The 24,156-nt window shown below is 42.3% G+C and overlaps 1 protein-coding gene across 2 annotated transcripts in view; it reads right to left on the reverse strand.

Annotated features, from left to right (window-relative positions):
* The window catches only part of adcy8 (adenylate cyclase 8 (brain)), a 100,433-nt gene that overhangs the window by 31,000 nt on the left and 45,277 nt on the right, over positions 1 to 24,156 (reverse strand). For both annotated transcript variants that reach the window (XM_067979755.1, XM_067979756.1), the window contains exons 8-11: positions 17,544 to 17,741; positions 16,938 to 17,038; positions 3,991 to 4,192; positions 1,687 to 1,776 (exon numbers count right to left, since the gene is read on the reverse strand). In XM_067979755.1, the coding sequence (XP_067835856.1) occupies positions 1,687 to 1,776; positions 3,991 to 4,192; positions 16,938 to 17,038; positions 17,544 to 17,741 (591 nt within the window). The remainder of the gene's footprint in view (positions 1 to 1,686; positions 1,777 to 3,990; positions 4,193 to 16,937; positions 17,039 to 17,543; positions 17,742 to 24,156) is intronic.

Consider the following 24,156-nt stretch of genomic DNA (forward strand, 5'->3'; position numbering starts at 1 on the left):
TCTTTCCCACGTTTGAATCTCTCAAATCAGGTTTCCATCTCTACCACAGAACTGGATCTGTCCTAATCAAAGTCACAAATGACATCCTCTGTGACTGTGATCATGGTGTATTATCCCTCCTCATCCTTCTCAACCTCTCTGCGGTCTTTGACATTGTTGACCACACCATTCTCCTCCAATGCCTCTGCTCTGTTGTCCAGCTCAATGGGACTGCCCTCTCGGTTCCACTCTTACCAATCCATTTGTAGTCCGAGAATCTCTCTCAATGGCTTCTTTTCCCACCTCACACCGTTACATCTAGAGTCCCCCAAGGATCTATTCTAGGACCCCCCCTGTTCCTCATATACCTGCTGCACCTTGGTGACATCATACATAGAGTCAGGTTCCATATGTATGCCGATGACACCCAGCTCTACCTCTCCATGATCTCTCTTGAGCCCTCCACTGCCTTTGTGTTGTCAGACCGTTTGTCCGACATCCAATTGTCGATGAGCTGCAATTTCTCCAGTTAAATATTGGGAAGGCCAAAGTCATCATCTTCGGCCCCCACCACAAACTCTGAACCCTTCGATTCCATTCCGCTCCCAGCCACTCTCTCAGGTTGAACCAGACTGTTTGCAACCTCAGCATCCTATTTGACCCTGAGCTGAGCTTTAGACCCCACCTTCTCTCCATCACAAAGAGCGCGTATTTTCATCTCCGTAAGATCGCCCATCTCCTCCACTGTCTCAGCCCATCTGATGCCAAAACCCTCATCCATGTCTTGGTCGCCTCCAGTGTTCGCCTCGCTAGCCTCCCATCCTCCACCCTTCATAAACATCAGTTCATCTGAAGCTCTGCTGCCCGTATCCTAACCCACACTAAGTCCCACTCACCCATCACCCCTACATTGGCTCCCGGTCCCCCAATGCCTCAAATTTAATAATGGCCTTGACCCTCCCTATCACTGTAACCTCCTGTAGCCCTACAACCCCCAAGAACTCTGCATTCTTCCAGCTCTGACCTCTTGTACATCTCCCAGTACCTTCGCCCCACTATTGGAGGTGGCCATGCCTTCAGCCATCTACGCCCTAAGCTCTGGAATTCCCTCCCTAAACCTTGACATCTCTCCACTTCCCTCCCCTCCTTTAAGTCTCTGCTTAAAACTCAGCCCTTAGACCAAGGTTTTAGTCACCCCTCCTAATATCTTCTTTGGCTCTGTGTCAATGTTTGACTGATTATGCTCCCGTGAAGCACCTTGGAATGTTTTTCTATATTAGAGGTACTATATAAATGCAAGTTATTGTTATTGCTGATCTGGAAGTGCACAATGCTGACAGTGGATGACAAAGTTGGCAATAAGTGTTCCATCCGCTAGTACTGACATTATTCACTTTGATGAGTACAAAACATCATCCAGTTTACAGGACAAAGTGGGCTAGAAAGATTTTAATTCAAGCTCATCAGTCAGAATAAGAACAACCTCACAATTCATTTCCTCATGAGAAAGATCTTGGCAGTTCATTTTCTCATTGGTACCAGTGAGTTACTGCTTGTGTCTGCAGGGGCAAAAGGCCCAGGTGCATGTTCTTTTTCATTCATACTGCATATAGTCAGACTGTCAAGATTTATCAAAAATACATCTGGTGTACTTAGAAGGTGATTAAATTAAAGATACACATGAATGAAAACAGAGTATTTAAATACCTCTGGATTGAAGCATATGTCTGTACACATGGCAGTGGAGTTGAATGTCTGGTTCTTTATGTTTGTCGATTTATCTGAATCACACCAAAACTGAAAAAGAAGCTCAAATGTCAGGTGGGATATATTAATCATTCACAAATATGATATCTAGTAATTTTAAAATTGATTTGATCTAAATATTTAGCAAAGATATAAAGATATCAAAACACATATTTGATAAGCAATCTGCTAAATACAGGAGTGTATTTTAATCTGTCAATATAGGAGTCATTGCATGACGGTCTGCCACTGTCTATATAACAAAAAAAATTCATGTCTATCAAACATGAAAAGCAGTTTTCTTCACACTGAAATACTTATTTTTTTTAATTTCTAGATAATTATGAGTAAATGGAAGAATTCAGAGCACACTGTTTGACATTTCCCAAATAAGCAATGGGAGGGTGGGATCAACAATACATAAGAATAATACATAGGCTGGGAATTTCCTCGGAGCTGCTCCATCTACGCTGCTGTGATTTTGCCGGAAGTGCAGCTTAAACCCCGTTTACGTGCATAAATGGAGCCGTTGTGAGGAAATTCCCGACCTGAATCTTACTGATCAGGAAAGGCTCAGTGAACTGGAGCTTTTTGTCACTGGAGGAGTGTAGACCTTGAGGGGAAATGACAGATCTTTAAAATGATGAAGGGAATAGATACTGTTCGGATCGATAGATTATTTGAGCTCGATAGGAAGGGGAGGACTAGTGGTTATAAGAAAACATAGTGTTAGGTTAGATGCCAGGAAGTGCTTCTTTTCGATCTCTGGAATAGGTAGCCAGTACGTGCAGTGAGTGTGGATTTGCTACAGACCTTTAAAAGGGAGCTGGATGAGTCCCTACGAGTGGAAGACATCTCGAATTGTAGCAGATGGGGGGGGTGAGAGGTCACTGGTATTATTAGTTATTGCAGTCTCCTGGACACATGCTTGATCATCTTCGGGGGTCAGACACAAATTTCCCAGGGCTTTTTTTCTTAAATTGTCCTAGGGTTTCTATTTTCCGTTTTTTATTTTGTCACTCCCAGGAGATTGCGTGGCTTTGGGGATGAGTTGATGGTGCATGTAGGCTGGATGGACCAGTTTATCTTCCCGATCCTTTTTCCTATGTTTTGTATACATGATATTGAACCCTTGCATTTCTCCTGCCCTCAATGGGGGGAGGGGGGGGGGGGAGGGGGAGAAATACTGGAGAAACCCCTATATTGATGGCTCACAGGAGAAAAATGCCTGTATTAAAAGCTAACATACACATATGAATAAAAATTTGAAACTGCCTGTTCGATTCAGAATATCACAAGGATCTGCTGGAAAGGATGCTTTATGTGACAGCAGGAGGCTTCTTGCCGGAAGGCTTTAGTCATTAAGCCTCTGATCCTTTGAGTCCAAAACTGTCATTCAAGACAAGTAACTTTTTCATGCCAGATTTAAGCTTCAATATCTTAAATATAAAAATAGAGCCCCTCTATTAATTTTTCTGGAACAGAAAATTACAAGACAGAAAGGCAGCAGTACACACTGTTGAAAAGGTGATAATACTTTACATATCATGTGCATATTAAGTATAAAATGGGAGCCCTACATCATTTCCACTGGGGAATTAATACATTTATCCAAAAATCAGTTTAAGGCGAAGTTATTCACTAGATTAGAGGCAATGAAGAATATGTGCAAATTCCTTCTTCTCCCCAGTAAGACTCTGAAGGGAGGGGGGAGGGGAACTCCAATGATCCAGCTGTACAAGGTGGAGTATGCAAGTAATAGTTTTGAAAGAATTAGATTCAAGAAGCAGGTGAGTTCAGGGGAGAATTTCATCCGGAAACTCTCACTGAAACTAGTCATAAAGGATGTTAGCTCTAACTGTGATCTTATCAAAGTTGAGCATCAAATTTTATCCAAATGGTATATTAAAGTAATGAGATGATATGATATAAATCAGAATAACGGTATATTTAATTATGAAAGAGTTGGCCTTAAATTCTATTACATTGTATGTGATTTAGTAGCTTAATATTCTTCAGAAAATTTGTTGAGAAGCTATAGTTTCTCTGCCTTTATAAACATCTCACTCATTTGCTTTACTTTGCTGAGTATTAAAAGTATATCCGACAGCAAATCTTTGGACCTCTATTTCCTTGAAGGTTGGAAAATAAACTTCAATATTAAAAAGACATGGAGCCCGACGATCTTCTATTTAAACCTGTATTAAAGTTACTTAATTTAGACTTATCTCACTAAAAATAGCACAATAATAACCTAATACGTACTATATTTATTATAGCACCAAGAAAGTTTATCATAATGGAGGCAAAAATGATGACATTCCTTGCGAAATGCGTTTCGTTGATCCAGCAGCATGATTTCCGAAGCACTAAAGGTAGACATTTATAATCCTCTGCAGTAGTAATTAACACCAGTGCAGCATGCAACATGATCAGAATGGTAAACTGGATCACCATTGGCATTGTTCTAAAGAGAAAACATAGCAAGGTCATTTGTTTCACCATATACAGTCAAAATATCACTCTAAATAACGTTTCACGTGAAAAACCATCCAACTTACGAACACATGTCCTACTATGAACTGTACTGGTCTGGCCAGACAATAAAGCAAGACAAGCTGAATTTTCACTGGTAGAAATAGAAGTAAAATACTTGGGTGTGTTTTCATGCCTCTGCCGAGCAGGAACAGGGTGGTAGCCTTCCGAAATTCAGGGGATGACATTACCGTTGCTTCAGGCAGGAGCGTAAATGTAACATACAAATCGGAGTCCTTTGACATACATAGACCCCCAATGCAATTTTGTGGTACCAATGGGTGGAGCATACTCTGCCCATTGGAACTAGGTGTGGAGTGGCCTAACCAGCGGTCCTTAAACAGGCCACACAGAAAACTGGAAAAGACAAGTTCTTTCAAAGATTGTTGTGGGTACAGGAAGAGCATTCATGCTCCTCCTAGCACCATAAAAATCTTCCCACCTGCTGCTGCCTCCTCCATGCCCACCTCCTGCAATGGCCTCTCCTCCTTTAAATTATTACTTCCGGCACGGCTCCACGTAGGAGCCACGAATTCCGGCCACCGCCCCCCCCCCCATCCTGGTCGATGAGCTGCCTCTGATCACTAATTCAGCGCTTGCAACTTGTAGTGCATATTGAAATTAGGTCTAGCCATTAAAATGGCTCGGGCCTCTTGGCAAGGACATTAGGCGGCCTGCCTGAAGTTCACCCAAAGTTAATATTGGCCCCAACTATTTTCACCTTTTGGTCACACTAACAAAATTAGAATTCTCAAATGGCTACTGAACAGATTACGTATTGAGGCTGCTATTTCACTGGTATTAGATGAGCTGGCCACTGAGCAGTTAAATTCATCAATGAAACGAAAATTGGGTGGTTTCTATAACGGGCGGACAACCTGCTCGCTCAAATTACCACCCATGTGATGAAGACCAAAATTTTGCCCCACTTGTGGAACTGTTTCTATTAGTGAGAATTTTAGCTATGACAAGATTAGATAGGCTGGGGTTGTTTTCTTTGTTACAGAGAAGGCTGGGGGTTGATTTATTTGAGGTGTACAAAATTATGAGGGGCCTAGATAGAGTGGATAGGAAGGACCTATTTCCATTAGCAGAGAGGTCAATAACCAGGGGGCATAGATTTAAAGTGATTGGTAGAAGGATTAGAAGGGAACTAAGGAAAAATTTTTTTCACCCAGTGGGTGGTGGGGGTCTGGAACGCACTGCCTGAAAGGGTGGTAGAGGCAGAAATCGTCTTCACATTTAAAAAGTACTTGGATGTGCACCTGAAGTGCCGTGACCTACAAGGCTTCGGACCAAGTGCTGGGAAGTAGGATTAGGCTGGGTGGCTCATTTTCGGCCGGCACAGACACGATGGGCCGAATGGCCTCCTTCTGCACCGTAAATTTTCTATGATTCTATGACCCTTAGAATATGCTAAGCTTCTTTTCCTTTGTATCAGTGGTACAGAACCAAATGCTGTCATCATAATGTTTGAACTATTTTTAAACTATTGTCCACCACTGCTTCAGGATCATTGATAAGCTGCCAGTTGGTAGTATGTACATATTTTGGAAGGGAACAAGTGTGCCCACATGAAAACTAATACTCAGCTTTTGTTCCTGCCTCTCCAGAGACACAAATTTAGTTTGTGCCAATGAATCCAGATGGTCTGTTCTTGCCTTATGGCTACTAATGCCTTGCCAGTTTTTCGTCCTGTTCTCAGTGTTTGTGAATCGTTGTTTTTATATGGTAGATAACCACTTCACAACCTCAGCTCTCAGCTCTCAGTGAAGTAAAAATGTCAGTCAGACCTTTCTTGTTTTGAGAGAGGGATGTTACATTTCTATGGTGGGCCTTGCCTTGCCTTACCCATGAACTGGCTGTTTAATATTACTGTCACTTGCATTAGGAAGGCACTAATCTTTGCCCTCTGCCACAAACTGTACCCTTGCCACTAATTCGATCCCCCTCCCTGGCCACTATCTCAGGTTTAAGCAGACAGTTCAGAACCTCGGCATCCTATTTGACCCTGAGCTGAACTTCAAGCCCCATAACCTCTCCATCAAAAGGAGCGCCTACTTCCACTTACATAATATCGCCCGTCCCTGCCTCAGCCCATCTGCTGCTGAAACTCTCATCCATGCCTTTGTCACCTCCAGACTTGACTATTCCAATGCTTTCCTGGCTGGCCTCCCATCCTCAGCTCATCCAAAACTATGCTGCCCAAATCCTAACCTGCACCAATTCCCGCACACCCATCATTCCTGTCGTTGCTGACCTACATTGGATCCTGGTCTTCCAACGGCTCCAACTTAAAATTCTCACCCCCGTGTTTGAATCCCTTCATGGCCTTGCCAACCGCCCCCCCACCACCTCTGTAACCTCCTCCAGCCGTACAACCACCTCCCCCAGGACCCTCCGTTCCCCTGACTCTGGCCTCTTGTGCAACCCTCCTTCCCTTCGCCCCACCATTGACGGCCATGCCTTCAGCCATCTAGGTCCCATGCTTTTTTTTTTTTTTATTCGTTCACGGGATGCGGGCGTCGCTGGCAAGGCCGGCATTTATTGCCCATCCCTAATTGCCCTCGAGAAGGTGGTGGTGAGCCGCCTTCTTGAACCGCTGCAGTCCGTGTGGTGACGGTTCTCCCACAGTGCTGTTAGGAAGGGAGTTCCAGGATTTTGACCCAGCGACAATGAAGGAACGGCGATATATTTCCAAGTCGGGATGGTGTGTGACTTGGAGGGGAACGTGCAGGTGGTGTTGTTCCCATGCGCCTGCTGCCCTTGTCCTTCTAGGTGGTAGAGGTCGCGGGTTTGGGAGGTGCTGTCGAAGAAGCCTTGGCGAGTTGCTGCAGTGCATCCTGTGGATGGTGCACACTGCAGCCACAGTGCGCCGGTGGTGAAGGGAGTGAATGTTTAGGGTGGTGGATGGGGTGCCAATCAAGCGGGCTGCTTTATCTTGGATGGTGTCGAGCTTCTTGAGTGTTGTTGGAGCTGCACTCATCCAGGCAAGTGGAGAGTATTCCATCACACTCCTGACTTGTGCCTTGTAGATGGTGGAAAGCTTTGGGGAGTCAGGAGGTGAGTCACTCGCCGCAGAATACCCAGCCTCTGACCTGCTCTCGTAGCCACAGTATTTATATGGCTGGTCCAGTTAAGTTTCTGGTCAATGGTGACCCCCAGGATGTTGATGGTGGGGGATTCGGCGATGGTAATGCCGTTGAATGTCAAGGGGAGGTGGTTAGACTCTCTCTTGTTGGAGATTGTCATTGCCTGGCACTTATCTGGCGCGAATGTTACTTGCCACTTATCAGCCCAAGCCTGGATGTTGTCCAGGTCTTGCTGCATGCAGGCTCGGACTGCTTCATTATCTGAGGGGTTGCGAATGGAACTGAACACTGTGCAGTCATCAGCGAACATCCCCATTTCTGACCTTATGATGGAGGGAAGGTCATTGATGAAGCAGCTGAAGATGGTTGGGCCTAGGACACTGCCCTGAGGAACTCCTGCAGCAATGCCCTGGGGCTGAGATGATTGGCCTCCAACAACCACTACCATCTTCCTTTGTGCTAGGTATGACTCCAGCCACTGGAGAGTTTTCCCCCTGATTCCCATTGACTTCAATTTTACGAGGGCTCCTTGGTGCCACACTCGGTCAAATGCTGCCTTGATGTCAAGGGCAGTCACTCTCACCTCACCTCTGGAATTCAGCTCTTTTGTCCATGTTTGGACCAAGGCTGTAATGAGGTCTGGAGCCGAGTGGTCCTGGCGGAACCCAAACTGAGCATCGGTGAGCAGGTTATTGGTGAGTAAGTGTCGCTTGATAGCACTGTCGATGACACCTTCCATCACTTTGCTGATGATTGAGAGTAGACTGATGGGGCGGTAATTGGCCGGATTGGATTTGTCCTGCTTTTTGTGGACAGGACATACCTGGGCAATTTTCCACATTGTCGGGTGGATGCCAGTGTTGTAGCTGTACTGGAACAGCTTGGCTAGAGGCGCAGCTAGTTCTGGAGCACAAGTCTTCAGCACTACAGCTGGAATTCCCTCCCTAAACCCCTCCACCTCTGCATCTTCCTCTGCTCATTTAAGACCCTCCTTAAAATCCAACTCGTTGATAAAACTTGCTGTTTGGTGGCATCTCCACCAAAACATTTACATTTTTTTTCTCTCTGTTCTTTTCTTTATATTTGTTCCCAGAATGTGGGTGACATTGGCAAGATCAAATTAACTGCCCATCCTTGGTTGCCCTGAGAAAATCATCATGGGTCTTCTTCTTGAAACGCTGCAGTCCTTGTGATGATGGTGCTCCCACGATGGTGTTAGGTAGGGAACTCCAAGATATTGACCCAGCGATGATGAAGGAATGGTGATATATGTCCAGGTCAGGATGGTACGTGAAGGGTAACTTGGAGGTGATGGTGTTCCTACAACAACGTTGCACTTGTCCATGTCCAAAAGCCCATGGGATCCAAGGGAAAGTGGGAAAAGTGGCTAGTTGGATCCAAAATTGGCTCAGTGGCAGGAATGTGCACCCGTAATGGTTGACGGGTGTTTTTGTGACTGGAAGGTTGTTTCCAGTGGGGTCCCGCAAGGCTCAGTACTAAGTCCCTTGCTTTTTGTGGTATATATTAATGATTTGCACTTGAATGTGGGGGGCTTGATTAAGAAGTTTGCAGATAATATAAAAATTGGCCGTGTGGTTGAAAGCGAGGAGGAAAGCTGTAGATTGCAGAGAAGATATCAATGGACTGGTCAGGTGGGCAGAAAAGTGGCAAATGGAATTCAATCCAGAGAAGTGTGAGGTAATGCATTTGGGGAGGGCAAACAAGGCAAGGGAGTACACAATAAATGGGAGGATACTGAGAGGTGTAGAGGAACAAAGGGACATTGGAGTGCATGTCCACAGATCCCTGAAGGTAGCAGAACAGGTAGATAAGGTGGTTAAAAATTCACATGGGATACTTTCCTTTATTAGCCGAGGCATAGAATATAAGAGCAGGGAGGTTATGCTAGAACTGTATAAAACACTAGTTAGGCCACAGCTTGAGTACTGTGTACAGTTCTGGTCACCACATTACAGGAAAGATGCGGTTGCACTGGAGAGGGTACAGAGGAGATTTACGAGAATGTTGCCAGGACTGGAGAATTTTAGCTATTTGAAAAGATTGGATAGGCTGGGGTTGTTTTCTTTGGAACAAAGGAGGCTGAGGAGAGATTTAATTGAGGTATATAAAATTATGACGGGCCTCGATAGAATGGGTAGGGAGGACCTATTTCCCTTAGCAGAGGGGTCAGTGACCAGGGGGCATAGAATTAAAGTAATTGGTAGGAGGATTAGAGGAGAGCTGAGGAGAAATCTTTCCACCCTGAGGGTGGTGGGAGTCTGGAACTCACTGCCTGAAAGGGTGGTAGAGGCAGAAACCCTCAACTCATTTAAAAAGTACTTGGATGTGCACTTGAAGTGCCGTAACCTACAGGGCTATGTACCAAGTGCTGGAAAGTGGGATTAAGCTGTATAGTTCTTTTTCGGCCAGTACGGACACGGTGGGCTGAGTGGCCTCCTTCTGTGCCGTAACTGTCTATGATTCTATAATTCTATGATTGTCCATCTCAGTGGCACAGATCAGAGGAGAGGGAATTACTGTCAAAGTAAGCTTGGTAAGTTGCTGCAGTGCACCCTATAGATCATACATACTGCAGCCATAGTGCGCTGGTGGTGGAGGGGGTGAATAATGAATCCAGTGGCAGGGGCGCCAGTCAAGCGACCTTTTTCCAGGATGGTGTTGAACTTCTTAAGCCTTGTTGCAGCTGCAACCATCCAGGCGACCGTGATATGTGGGATTTTGTGGACAGTGAGACTGTCCTGGATTGCCACCTCTGCAGGAAATGTCTCTTCCTTGAGACACTTCAGCTCAGAGGCCCTGAGCTGGAGTGTGAGTTAGAGCCGCTCTGACACATAAGGGAGTGGGAGGAATCCTTGGATAGTTTCCACCAGAGTACAGTCACACCTCAGAGGAAAGCATAGGTGCAGGAAGGGGAGAGTGTGACTGTTAGCCAGCAGAGTAGGGGGAATCAATGGGAGATAGAGAAGGAGGTCCAGCAGACACTGGTCCTGTCCAACAGGTACAGTGTACTTGTTATCTGTGAGGATAAGGATGTAGGCTGCGGGGTGAACAGCCAGAATGCTAACCATGGCACCGTGGAGCATGAGGCAGTCCAAGGGGGAAGAGCCAAATAGAAAGGTTGTAGTCATAGGGGATTTGATAATTAGGGGGATAGGTAGCACTCTGCAGTCGCGACCAAGAGTGCTACCAAGTGTTGCCTACCTGGTGCGAAGGTAAAGGATATCTTGGAGCAACTGGAGAGGAACTTGGAAAGGGAGGGGGAAGATCCAGTTGTCGTGGTCCATGTTGGGACCAAGGACATAGGGAAGTAAAGGGAGGAGGTCCTGCTAATAGAATATCAGATGTTAGGATCTAAATTAAAAAACAGGACCTCACAGGTGGTAATCTCGGGATTACTACATGAGCCATGTGGTAATTAGTATAGGGATAGGCAGATCAGGAAGTTGAATGCATAGCTGAAAGATTGGTATGGGAAGCAGGGGTTCCATTTCATGGGACACTGGCACTAGTACTGGGACAGGAAGGAGCTGTACCGTTGTGATGGGCTCCACCTGAACCAGAATGGGACCAGAGTCCTAGCAGAAAGGATAAATAGGGCTGTCGATAGGAGTTTAAACTGGTAAGACAGGGGGTGGGATCTGGTGAAAATAACTTAAGGCTGAAGATAAAAGAAATAGGAGATGAGAGTAAAAGTCAGACCAAGGTAAGGAACAAGGGTAACATAAACGATCAGGGAACAAATACAGTTATAGAACATGAGTACAAAATGACTTAAAAATAAAGTGAGGGGAACAATTATTAAAAACAAATTAAATTGCCTGTAAAGCAATGTGTACAGCATCAGAAACAAAATGGGGGAGCTGGGTGCAATAATTCGCAGCGAGGAGCCAGATATAGTAGGGATAACTGAAACATGGCTACATAAAGAACAGGACTGGCAGTTAAATATTGCAGGATATAACGTATTTAGAAAGGATAGGGAAGCAAGAAGGGGGGAGTGGCTGTACTAATTAGAGATAACATAATGGCAATAGAAAAAAGGGACATAAGTAATAAGATGGGATCCAAATCGATTGAGACAAAGGATAAGATGGGATCGTTCGCGTTAATACGTATATTCTACAGACCACCTAATAGTGGAAGGGAAGTGGAGGAAGAAATATGTAGACAAATCTATGAAATGAGTAAAAAATTGAATAATAATCATGGGAGATTTCAACTATCCCCAAATGAAGTGGCAAAAAGAGGTAGGGAAGGGGGAATGGAGTTTTTACAGTGTGGACATGACTCGTTTATTACCCAGTATGTGAGAAGCCCAACAAGAGAGGAATCACTGCTGGACCTAGTAATGGGAAATGAACCAGAGCAGATGAGAGAAGTAAGCCGAGGGGAACATCTTGGCAATAGCGATCATTACATAATAAGGTTTAAAATAATGATTGAGAAAAACAAAGATCAAAGTAATAGATTGGAAAAAAGCTAATTTTGAGGGATGAGAATGGAACAAGTGAAGGTAAACTGGAAAAAAATGTTGACAGACAAAGAGATAGAACAGCAGTGGGAAATATTCAGGAGATGTTCAGGAAATGTTCAAGAGAAATCTATTCCTCTAAAAATTAAGAACAAACGAGCCAATAATGAAACATCATGGATGAATAAAGAGATCAGGGTAAAATTGAAACTAAAGACAAAGGCATACACTAAGTACATAGACAATAAAGGAGAGGATGACAAAAGGGAATACGAAGAGGTTAGGGAGGATGACAAAAAAACAATTAGGAAAGCAAAGAGGAACTACAAAATTAAACTATCAAGGAATATAAAAGGAAATAGTAAAGTATTCTACAGACACATAAATAACAAAAGAAAAATTGGCATGGGGATAGGGCCAGTAAGGGATGCACAAGATAAACTCACAGGTAATGACAGCGAATATTGAATAGTTATTTTGCCTCAGTATTTACCAGGGAAACTAACAAGGTGGGTATTAGAAGAAGAGATCAAAAAATGTATAAAATGATTTAAGATAGAAAGGGGAGAGATAATTGATAAATTAATCAAACTTAGAGATGATAAAACACGTGGTCTGGATGGATTGCATTCATGCATATTAAAAGAAGTTAGGGAAGAGATAGCAGAGGCACTATTACATAAATATAAAAATTCATTAGAAAAGGGAATAGTGCCAGAGGACTGGCAGACAGCTGATGTTATTCCAGTATTAAAAAGGGAGACAGAACAAGTCCAGGGAAGTATAGATCAGTTAGCTTAATGTCAGGGGTAGGAAAGATAACGGAATCTTTACTCAAAGATGTAATAGAAAAACATCTAGAAAACAAAAATATAATAAAGAGTAGTCAGCGTGGATTTCAGAAGGAAAAGTCATACTTGACCAACCTTACTGAATTCTTTGAAGAAATAACAGAAACAAGACAAGGGTAATGCTGTAAATGTAAGAACATAAGAACATAAGAAATAGGAGCAGCAGCAGTATGGCCCCTCAAGCCTTCTCCGCCATTCAATAAGATCATGGTTGATCTTCAACCTCAACTCCACTTTCCCGCCCGATCCCCATATTCCTTGATTCCCTTCGAGTCCAAAAATCTATCGATCACAGTCTTGAACATATTCAACGACTGAGCATCCACAGAGTAGATAGTGGGGTAGACAATTCCAAAGTTTCACCACCCTCTGAGTGAAGAAATTTCTCCTCATCTCAGTCCTAAATTGCTCACCCCTTATCCTGAGAACATGCCCCCTAGTTAGTTCTAAACTTTCCAGCCAGGAGAAACAGCCACTCAGCATCTACCCTATCAAGCCCTCTAAGAATTTTATACATTTCAATGAGATCACCTTCCATTCTTCTAAACTCCAGAGAATAAAAACCCATTCTTCTCAATCTCTCCCCATAGGACAACCCTCTCATCCCAGGAATCAATCTGGTGAATATTTGTTGCACCGCCTCTAAGGCATATATATCCTTCCTTAGGTAAGGAGACCAAAACTGTACACAATACTCCAGGTGTGGTCTCATCAAAGCCCTGTACAATTGTAGCAAGACTTCCTTACTCTTGTACTCCAACTTTCTTGCAATAAAGGCTAACATACCATTTGCTTTCCTAATTGCTTGCTGTACCTGCATGTTAACTTTCTGTGTTTCGTGTACAAGGACATCCAAATCCCTCTGAACACCAACATTTAATAGTTCCTCACCATTTAAAAAATATTCTATTTTTCAATTCTTCCTACCAAAGTGAATAACCTCACATTTTCCCACATTATACTCCATCTGCCACCTTCTTGCCCACTCACTTAACCTGTCTATATCCCTTTGCAGACTCTGTGTCCTCCTCACAGCTTACTTTCCCACCTAGCTTTGTATCGTCAGCAAACTTGGATGCATTACACGAGGTCCCTTCATCTAAGTCATTAATATAGATTTTAAATAGCCGATAGCAATAGATGTAATATATTTGGATTTTCAACAGGCCTTCAATAAGGTACTGCATTGTAGACTCATGACTAAGATCAGGGCATGTGGAGTCAGGGGACAGGAAGGAATGGATAACAAGCTGGCTACAAAACAGAAAACAGAGAGTAGAGGTTAAGGGTAGCTACTCAGACTGGCAAAAGGTGGGAAGTGGTGTTCCACAGGGATCAGTGCTGGGACCACTGTTCACCATTTACATCAACGATTTGGACTTCAGAATCGGAAGTACAACTTCAAAATTTGCGAATGACACCAAATTGAGGGGTTGTGGTTAATACAAAGGAATAATGTTAAAATGAAAGAAGACATTAATAACCTTGCAGAATGGGCTTGTTGCAAATGAATTTCAATATAGATAAGTGTGAGGTGGTGAATTTTGGAAGGAAGAATAAGGAGGCCACATATTACTTGGATAATAAGTCTAAGAGGGGTAGAGGAGCAAAGAGATCTCGGGGTACAGATACACAAATCACTAAAAGTAGCGACGCAGGTTAATAAGGCCATAAAAAAGGCAAACCAAGCACTAGGGTGCATTTCTAGAGGGATAGAATTGAAAAGCAGAGAAGTTATGTTAAACTTTTATAGAGCGTTGGTTAGACCACAATTGGAGTATTGTGCACAGTTCTGATCTCCATATTATAAAAAGGATATAGACGCATTGGAGAAAGTGCAAAAAAGATTCATAAGGGTGATACCAGAACTGAGAAGATATACTTTTCAGGAAAGACTAAACAGGCTGGGGCTCTTTTCTCTAGAAAAGAGATGGCTGAGGGATGACCTAATAGTGGTCTTTAAGATAATTAAAGGGTTGAGGGGGTAGATGTAAAAACTAGAGGTCATCAATATTAGATAGTCACTAATAAATCCAATAGGGAATTCAGGAGAAACTTCATTACCCAAAGAGTGGTAAGAATGTGGAATGCGCTACCACAAAGAGTAGTTGAGGCAAATAGCGCAGATGCAATTAAGGGGAAGCTAGATAAGCACACGAAGGACAAAGGAACAGAAGGGTATGTTGATAGGCTTCGATGAATAAGGGAGGGAGGAGGTTCATATGGAGCATAAATGCCCGCATAGACCAGTTAGGCTGAATGGTCTGTTACTGTGCTGTAGACTCGATGTAACTCGATGTAACTCGATGTACTCTATCACACTCCTGACTTGAGCCTTGTAGATGACGGAGAAGCTTTGAGGAAATGAGTCAGTTCTTGCAGAGTACCCATCCTCTGCTCCACCTTTGTAGTCATGGTGTTGATATGGCTGGTCCATTAAGGTTCTGATCAGTGGTGACACTGAAGATGTTGCTGGATGGTGACTTGGCAATGTTGGCATCATTGAAGGTCAGAGGGAGGTGGTTGGGCTTTCTCTTGTTTGAGAGGGTAATTACTGGGTACTGTGACATGAATGTCACCTGCCACATCAGCCCAAGCCTGGATGTTGCTCAAGGTCTACTGTAGGCTAGCATAGAATCATAGAAGTTACAACATGGAAACAGGCCCTTCGGCCCAACATGTCCATGTCGCATGGGCTGCTTGATTATTGGAGGAGTTGTGAATGGAGCTGAAATCTGTGGAATCATCAGCGATCAACCCGACTCCTGATCTTATAACAACAACAACTACAATAACTTGCCCTTACATAGTGCCTCTTGTGCATCGCCAATTTTAATCACTCCACCATTGACGCCTGTGCTTTCAGTTGCCTAGGCCCTAAGCTCTGGAATTCCCTCACTAAACCTCTCTACCTCTCCATCCTCCTTTAAGACGGTCCTTAAAACCTACCTCTTTGATCGAGCTCTTGGTCACCTCTTCTAATATCTTCTTATGTGGTTCGGTGTCAAATTTTGTTTGGTAACGCTTCCGTGAAGCGCCCTGGGATGTTTTACTAGGTTAAAGGCACTATATAAATGCAAGTTTTTGTTGTATTCATCTGTTGTATTCACATCTAGATTAATGCTGCGATGAGATCTAGAGTTGAGTAGCTGCCAGTGTCATAGCTCAACTGGAACAGCTTGTGTAAGGGACTTGCTAGCTCTGGTGCACAGATTTTCAGCATCATAACCAGGGTGTAATCAGGGCCCATAACCTTCACTGGGATCGGTGCACTTGGTTGCTTCTTAATGTCACATGGAATGAACCAAATTGACAGGACACTGGCACCTATATTGGCGTGGACCTCGAGAGGAGGCTGAGTAGGATCGTTCATGTGGCAAGATTTGATTGAACATACTTGCAAATACTTCAGCCTTGTCTTTTACACTCACATGCTGGGCTCCACCATGTTTGAGAAGGGGGATGTTCGTGGAGCCTCCTCCTCCTGTTATTTGACTCGTTGTCCACCAGCATCCTTGACTGGATGTGGTAGAGCTACAGAACTTTGCTCTGAGCTGTTCGTTCTGTAGCCTTACCACATCCCATCAAGAATAATGGTAATGATGTCTAATGATTTTGGTCTTTAGCAAGCAGCTTGCTCAATTATAGTTTCACTAGATTGATGCCTTATTCTAAGGTATACCTGGTGCTACTCCTGGCATGCCCTTCAACACTCCCCACTGAATCAGGCTTGGTCTCCGGGTTAAGTGATAATGGACACGAGTGAGAGATGTGCCTGGTCAAGAGGTTACAGAAGGTGATGATATACAAGTCCACTGCTGATGGGGGCCCACAGCATCTCACGAATGCCCAGCTTTGGGCTGTTAGATCTGACCTTAGTCTATCCCAGTTAGCATGGTGGTAATGCCACACTACACTATTTTTTCTTCATACGTACCAGGATTTCTTTTTCTTTTGACTTTGTCATTTCCTTTTTTCTCCATATCTCTTCCTCCTTTTCTATTTTTGGTATATGATTATATGGTTTTTGAGACCTTTTTATTAAAACACTCTGGGCTTGAAAAAAATATTGAATATATTTGCAAAGACACTTTTTGGCTTCTGAATAACATTAAGGCAAATAAATAATAACATTGTCCCCAAAACGTTATGGATCCTAAAATAAAAAGTTCCATGTTACGCCACACCAAGTAGCAAAAAAAATACACAATTCAAGAGGGGACGGCATTTGCTTATATTTACCTTGATGTAGGAAGTAAACTTTGTATTGCTGTGATAAATATAAGAACAATAAAAGCACACACCAGATTTGACTTGAAAACTTCATCTCGCATCTGTGAATACTGGAAGAAAGAAGCACAAAACATTAACAGACTACATTGTGCAGATCCCACAGTGCTTTGCAGTGATTTATCTGTCTCTATGGGGGTTCTGGGAAATTAGCAAGATTTTGCCTACCAGAAGGATGGGTTGTGTCAATTAAAAAAAGAACAATACTAAATATCTAATGGTATTGTCAGGGTTACTTTACAGGGAGCTTTAAAAATGATCTGATAAGTAACCAAATCCAATGGATGAACTATCAAAATAATCAGTATTGAGTAACACATTAAATTACCTTTCTCTTTTAATTATCTTTCCTTTCACAGTTTAACCGTATCTCTCTTCATTTTATTAACCACTTGAAAACTTTTTTGTGTGAAAGGTATACAATAATAGAAATGTTTACTTTTCAAATTCCAAAATTTGAGATTGCATCTACTTTCCTGATAGCTTTTATATCTTTGTATCCACTTAATGTGTCCTTTTTTCTAAGGCTGCCAAAATGTGTATTTGTGGCCCAGCTACCTTTTCCTCCAGGCTGGAGTCTTTAAACATCAGTGAGAAAGGCTTGATATGCTCTCTTCTTAATTTATCCCCACTCCTTAAGTCGATGGTATGTTCTATTCGCTTGTTAATTTCCTCAGGCCCAGACTGGACATGCAAAGCTTGTGCAAGGTGGTTTGGAAGCAGATTTATTGAATTTCTTGTTAGGGCAGCCAGAGTCTAGGGAAAGCACATGCAAACAGAATAAACCCTGCTAGACCTCTGTTCAATTGTATTAGAGTGAATAGTTAAAGGACATGTGACAAGGTGAAGATTATCCGTAACTGAATCTAGAAGAACTATTTTTATAAATTTTAAAAATTTCTTTTACTCCCAGATCCTTGTTCTACAGGTACTGCATCCTCAATATATTGGATTAATAACTTTCACAGCATGTCTGCAATTTATCCACCAAACCACATAAACATCATACAATGTGTCAAAGCTGCCATCATGATCCTAGTAGGTTATTTTAATATTTCAGGGCTGCAGTAAGATTTTGATGTCAAACTTTAAACTAGAAAATGGTTTTAAGTTGTCTCCTTCCCTCTTCAAGGACTCTCCAAGCTAAGAAGTATGAGCCTAGAAATTATATTTCGTAATATTAGCAGACAAATGCTTCTCCTAGAGGGGGAGGAGAAGCTAGGTGTTCCTCTGCCTACTGTTAATGGTAAACAATTTTACAACACCAAGTTATAGTCCAGCAATTTTATTTTAAATTCACAAGCTTTCGGAGATTTTCTCCTTCCTCAGGCAAATGTTTGCCTGAGGAAGGAGAAAATCTCCGAAAGCTTGTGAATTTAAAATAAAATTGCTGGACTATAACTTGGTGTTGTAAAATTGTTTACAATTGTCAACCCCAGTCCATCACCGGCATCTCCACATCATGACTGTTAATGGAGGCATTAACCATTTAATTTAATGGATTAATGCTGCTACTAAAATGGTGGACAAAGGAATGTTATACAAGCACTTTAAGTGTTTGTTGCTAATACTATGTGCTAATTTTAGTAACAAAGTTTACTTTGATTCTATATATTTCTCGAATTTTATTTTCCAATATTTATTGTTACAAATTTACAGAAATCATTTTCGCTGATGGTAAATGGTCGATGGTAAAACAATTAATGTAATTTTGAAACAAAAAATAGTCTATCATAACTCATAGGATTAAAGTTCAAAAGACCAAGAGCTAAATGGTGGAGGGGGGGGGTGGTGGGATTATATACTCCTATCTATGAAAAAGTAAAAATAAGATAAAAAGGAGGAAAATCTTTTACACATTTTAAAAAAGTAATAGTTTGATTTGATGCAAATACCGTATAATTTTCGGTGCGTATGTATCAATCAGACTGATGAAGCTTTTTTTCTATAGCATACTACCTGAAGAATGCAGTGACTGAAACACTATAGAATATTTTAATAGTGGTCATTATTTGTTTGCAAACAGTGCTGTTCAATATATTTATTGGGGCTGAAATTGATCTTCGGCGAAAGGGCAAAATGGGTGATAGCGAATCGGCAGCCGGTTTTCAACAGGTTTGATTTTCTTTTCCATTGAAATCATTGGGTTCTCTGGTTTGATTTAATTTCCTTTTTCCATCATTACTTGCAAAGATGGCAAAACAGCCAGAAAGTACCTTCATATTTTCAGATTAGAAAAGGGAAATTAATGCTTCCCCTCCTTTCCTGGTCCACCCTCTTTAAAATGAACCAGCCAATATTAAGCACACTTCTCCTCCCCCTCTAGGAGAAGCCTGTGCTATGTAATGATATTTTAATATCAAATTTAAATATTTTAATTCATTACTCATAATTTTTCAGTTAATATGAAACCTTCTTTTTGACTGGTCCAAAACAGTGGCTTTAACTTATTAGTATCAATAAGGTTAAATGGTTAATATTCCATGTTTTCATCAGCAAGGAGTTAAAGCTTTGGTAATGTACAACCATCAGCAACATGGAAAGCAAATATAACTAAAGGTATTGACAATTTCTCTTATTATAGAAATAATTTTGCTTCATTTATGGTTAAGAGGCTAAAAGCAGACACACACACTAACAGTGCAGATTACCAAGTGGAAAACCTTGTCAAATGACCTTTAAGCATGTTACAATGCTTAGCAAACATGCACTTTACAAACTCAGTCATGTCTTCAAACCTTTATTTATCAAACATACACTAAAAGTTGAAGCTGCAATATCTCTTTTCATAGGTTTGTAGGAACGGTTTTCTATTTAAATGTTTTTCAGCACCTGGGAAAGAGTGGGCTACCGGAATCTATAGTAAATACAAATGTTGTGGCCATCTCTAGAGGCTGGCAGATTGGAACATTATCATTTCATCTCTAGGCCTTGTGTTTGATTCCAGTCGCAATGGAGATTATACTCTGTTCATTAATTTCTGTTCCCTCTGACTGCTGTGAGAAGTCCCGAGATGAGTCTAAATTGAGGCCCTTGTGGACAAAAGCCCACAGCATTCAAATGGTTTAAAATCTGGAGTTGATTTACACTGATTTAGCAATCAGAAGCTATAAGAACAGAGAGAGTGTGGGAATGGAAATGTGAGACTACAGAAGCAGGAGGTTTTCTAAAGTTGGGATTGAGGCATATTATTAGAGGGAAGATGGAAGATATGCATTATAGCCTTTTAGCTTGTGACATAGCAGTCCTTTCAGTATGATGTATTGAGTGCAAAGTTTAATTCCTGAGCACTGCATTGGAGAGCACATACGTAGAAAGATAAATAATGCAACAGAAAACTTACCAAAGTGGAATAATGCTCCAGTAGTGAAGTAATTCCTTTTAAAAATTACTCGCGTTGCTCTCCATTTGATTATTATGAATGTTTCTCAGCTGGTTCTTATCCTTCTGATGGGTGCACTGTGTGACCATCTATTTAGGTTACCTGCATTTCTAGGATATTGTTTTCCTGCTATGGACTATAGTTAAGTAACACAATAGCTCCTGTGTAAAGTCAGAACGACATCACTTTAATTACTTAAATAAGAATAAATCCAGGGGAAGGGATTTCACGGGAAATAGAAGTCCACTGTGATCTAAAATGCCAATAATCGGCAATTCAAGGTTCATAAGTCAAGGGTGATTTCCCGAGCTTTCATAATATTTCAAGGAAGTCAAACTCAAGTCTGAAAGATGAAAGGAAAATATGATCCGGCAGCCCGTACTTTAACTATCATTTTTTCAAAAAAAACAAGAAACAACTAGAATAGTAAGTTCAAATGGGTATGGAGTACTGGAACTAAAGAAGTACTAAATAGCTGAGAAATATTCACAGCAGGTATAAAGGAGAGAAAGAATACTTCACCCAAGGGGTTTAAGTTCCATTTTTCTTTTCAAACTATGTATGAGCAAGATGGTCTAAGTAATTAAATCAAGTTTTATAGTGTTACTTATAAGCCACTTCAAAAACACCAACAAAATGAGATAATGCAGTTGTTTACTATATTTAAAAAAAAACTTTTTAAAAGAAACAAAATGCCTTTTCTACTCAAAGTAGAAGAGTCACCCAGTTCAGATGGGATGCATTCGAGGTTGCTGAGGGAAGTATGGGTGGAAATTGGGGAGGCTCTGGCCACAATCTTCCAATCCTCCTCAGATATGGGAGCAGTGCCAGAGGACTGGAGGATTGCAATTGTTACACCACTGTTCAAAAAAGGGGAGAGGGATAAACCCGGCAATTACAGGCAGTCAGCCTAATGTCGGTGGTGGGGTAACATGTAGAGATAATAATCCGGGACAAAATTAATTGGCACTTGGAAAAGTAAGGCTAATAAATGAAAGTCAGCACTGATTTGTTAAAAGAAAATCGTGTTTGACTAACTTGATTGAGTTCTTTGATGAAGTAATGAAGAGGGTTGATGAGGGTAGTGTGGTTGATATTGTGTATATGGACTTTCAAAAGGCATTTGATAAAGTACCACATAATAGACATGTTAGCAGATTTAAAGCCCATAGGATTAAAGGGACAGTAGCAACGTGGATACAAAATTGGCTAATGGACAGAAAGCAGAGAGTAGTGGTAAACAGTTGTTTTTCAGACTGGAGGGAAGTATACAGTGGTGTTCCCCAGAGGTCAGTATTAGGACCACTGCTCTTTGATATATATTAATGACCTGGACTTGGGTATAGAGGGAATAATTTCAAAATTTGCAGATGACACGAAACTCAGAAATGTAATAAACAATATGGAGGATAGTAACAGAATTCTGGAGGACATAGACAGGCTGGTGAAATGGGCAGACACATGGCAGATGAAATTTAACAGAGAAGTGTGAATTGATACATTTTGGTAGGAACAATGAGGAGAGGCAACATAAACTGAATGGTACAATTTTAAAGGGGATGCAGGAACAGAGAGACCTGGGGGTACATGTACACAAATCTTTGAAAGTGACAAGACAAGTTCAGAAGGCTGTTAAAAAGCACATGGGATCCTTGGTTTTATTAAAAGAAGCATAGGGGGCTAAATTGGTTAACCCCCGAATCTGGGCGTGGGTATCGCAGTGCGCGATTAACCCCCGCCTGGTGGTTCCGATGCAGGCAACACGTGAGATTCGTGCTGCCTCCTCACTTACCTGATTGTAGCGCAGCAGTCATGCCTAGCTGCAATGTTTTCACTAGCTTCGCACTTCTCATCAGAAGGGGGGCCCAGATATGGCATGAGTTGCTCGCACCTCTTAAAGGCAATCTGCACCTCTTAAAGGCAGCCTGCACCTCTTATGTGCAAAATATAAGATATGGGTCCGCACGGAGTCTGAACAGAGATCAGACATCACACATGTAAAACACAGATGCAGGTTCTGTCCCTATGTGTACAAACTGTTGAGTTATGTTAAAACATTGAATAAAGATTGCGCACTACTAAATCCCACATCCTCCAATCTGCACGCCAGACCTCACCAATCTGCTGATCTGAGTTTGTACTAGGCCTGCAAGAGAGCATGTACCAAGGTTCTCTGCTGATGCACCAGTGCCTTGGTCAAGAGGTGGACTGAAGGAGAGGCATGCTATATCCGCGGTGGGTGGGGGGCAAGAGGCCCTCCAGACATATGCTCAAGAGGCAGTGGGAGGCAGCGTGGGACGAAGTCAATGCCAGGCACATAGCATCATGAACATGGATGCAGTGCAGGAAGAAGTTCAATGCTTTGACATGAGTGGTCAAGGTGAGTGAGGTCAACTGTCAAGTGGCGTCTCCTACCAACTGCACTACTAGCCTCATCCACTGCTCTACGCACTACATCCATCATCACCCGCATACTAACAAACTCTTTCAATCAGATGCTTCCTCTCACTCTCACACGCTTTCACTGTTGCAAGCCGCAGACCCACAGCTCACAGCTCACACACAGGCAGCTATTCAACTATGACAGGCACATCACCCAGACATCCTGCAGGACACTCACCGACACACTTCTCGCTTTCTTGCAGGAGGCAGCAAGTGGCAGTGGCATTTAGCCCCTCGAGTCTGTTTCACCATTCAGTGAGATCACGGTTGATCTGTGACCTAACTCCATATACCTGCCTTAGCCCCATATCCATTAATACCCTTAGTTAACAGAAATCTATCAATCTCAGATTTAAAATTAACAATTGAGCTAGCATCAATTGCCATTTGCAGAAGAGCGTTCCAACCTTCTCCCACCCTTTGCGTGTACAAGCGTTTCCTAACATCAGTAGTGGGGAAAATGCTAGAGTCTATTATAAAGGATGTGATGACAGAACACTTGGAGGGCATTAACGGGATTGGACAAAGTCAGCATGGGTTTATGAAAGGGAAATCATGCTTAACAAATCTATTGGAGTTTTTTGAGGAGGTAACTAGTAGAATAGATAGGGGAGAACCAGTGGATGTGGTGTACTTGGATTTTCAGAAGGCTTTTGATAAGGTCCCACACAAGAGGTTAGTGTGCAAAATTAAAGCACATGGGATTGGGGGGAATATACTGGCATGGATTGAGAATTGGTTGACAGACAGGAACCAGAGAGTAGGAATAAACAAGTCTTTTTCCAGGTGGCAGGCAGTGACTAGTGGGGTACCGCAGGGATCAGTGCTTGGGCCCCAGCTATTCACAATATATATCAATGATTTGGATGAGGGAACTGCATGTAACATTTCCAAGTTTGCAGACGACACAAAGCTGGGGTGGAATGTGAGCTGTGAGGAGGATGCAAAGAGGCTCCAATGTGATTTAGACAAGTTGGGGAGTGGGCAAGAACATGGCAGATGCAGTGTAACGTGGATAAATGTGAGGTTAACCACTTTGGTTGTAAAAACAGAAAGACAGATTATTATCTGAATGGTGATAGATTGGGAAAAGGGGAGGTGCAATGAGACCTGGGTGTCCTTGTACACCAATCGCTGAAAGCGAGCATTCAGGTGCAGCAAGCAGTTAGGAAGGCGAATGGTATGTTGGCGTTCATTGCAAGAGAATTTGAGTACAGGAGCAGGGATGTCTTACTGCAGTTGTACAGGGCCTTGGTGAGACCACATCTGGAGTATTGTGTGCAGTTTTGTTCTCCTTATCTGAGCAAGGATGTCCTTGCCATGGAGGGAGGCAACGAAGATTTACCA

This window comes from Heptranchias perlo, chromosome 3, assembly GCF_035084215.1.
Source record: "Heptranchias perlo isolate sHepPer1 chromosome 3, sHepPer1.hap1, whole genome shotgun sequence".
NCBI lineage: Eukaryota > Metazoa > Chordata > Chondrichthyes > Hexanchiformes > Hexanchidae > Heptranchias > Heptranchias perlo.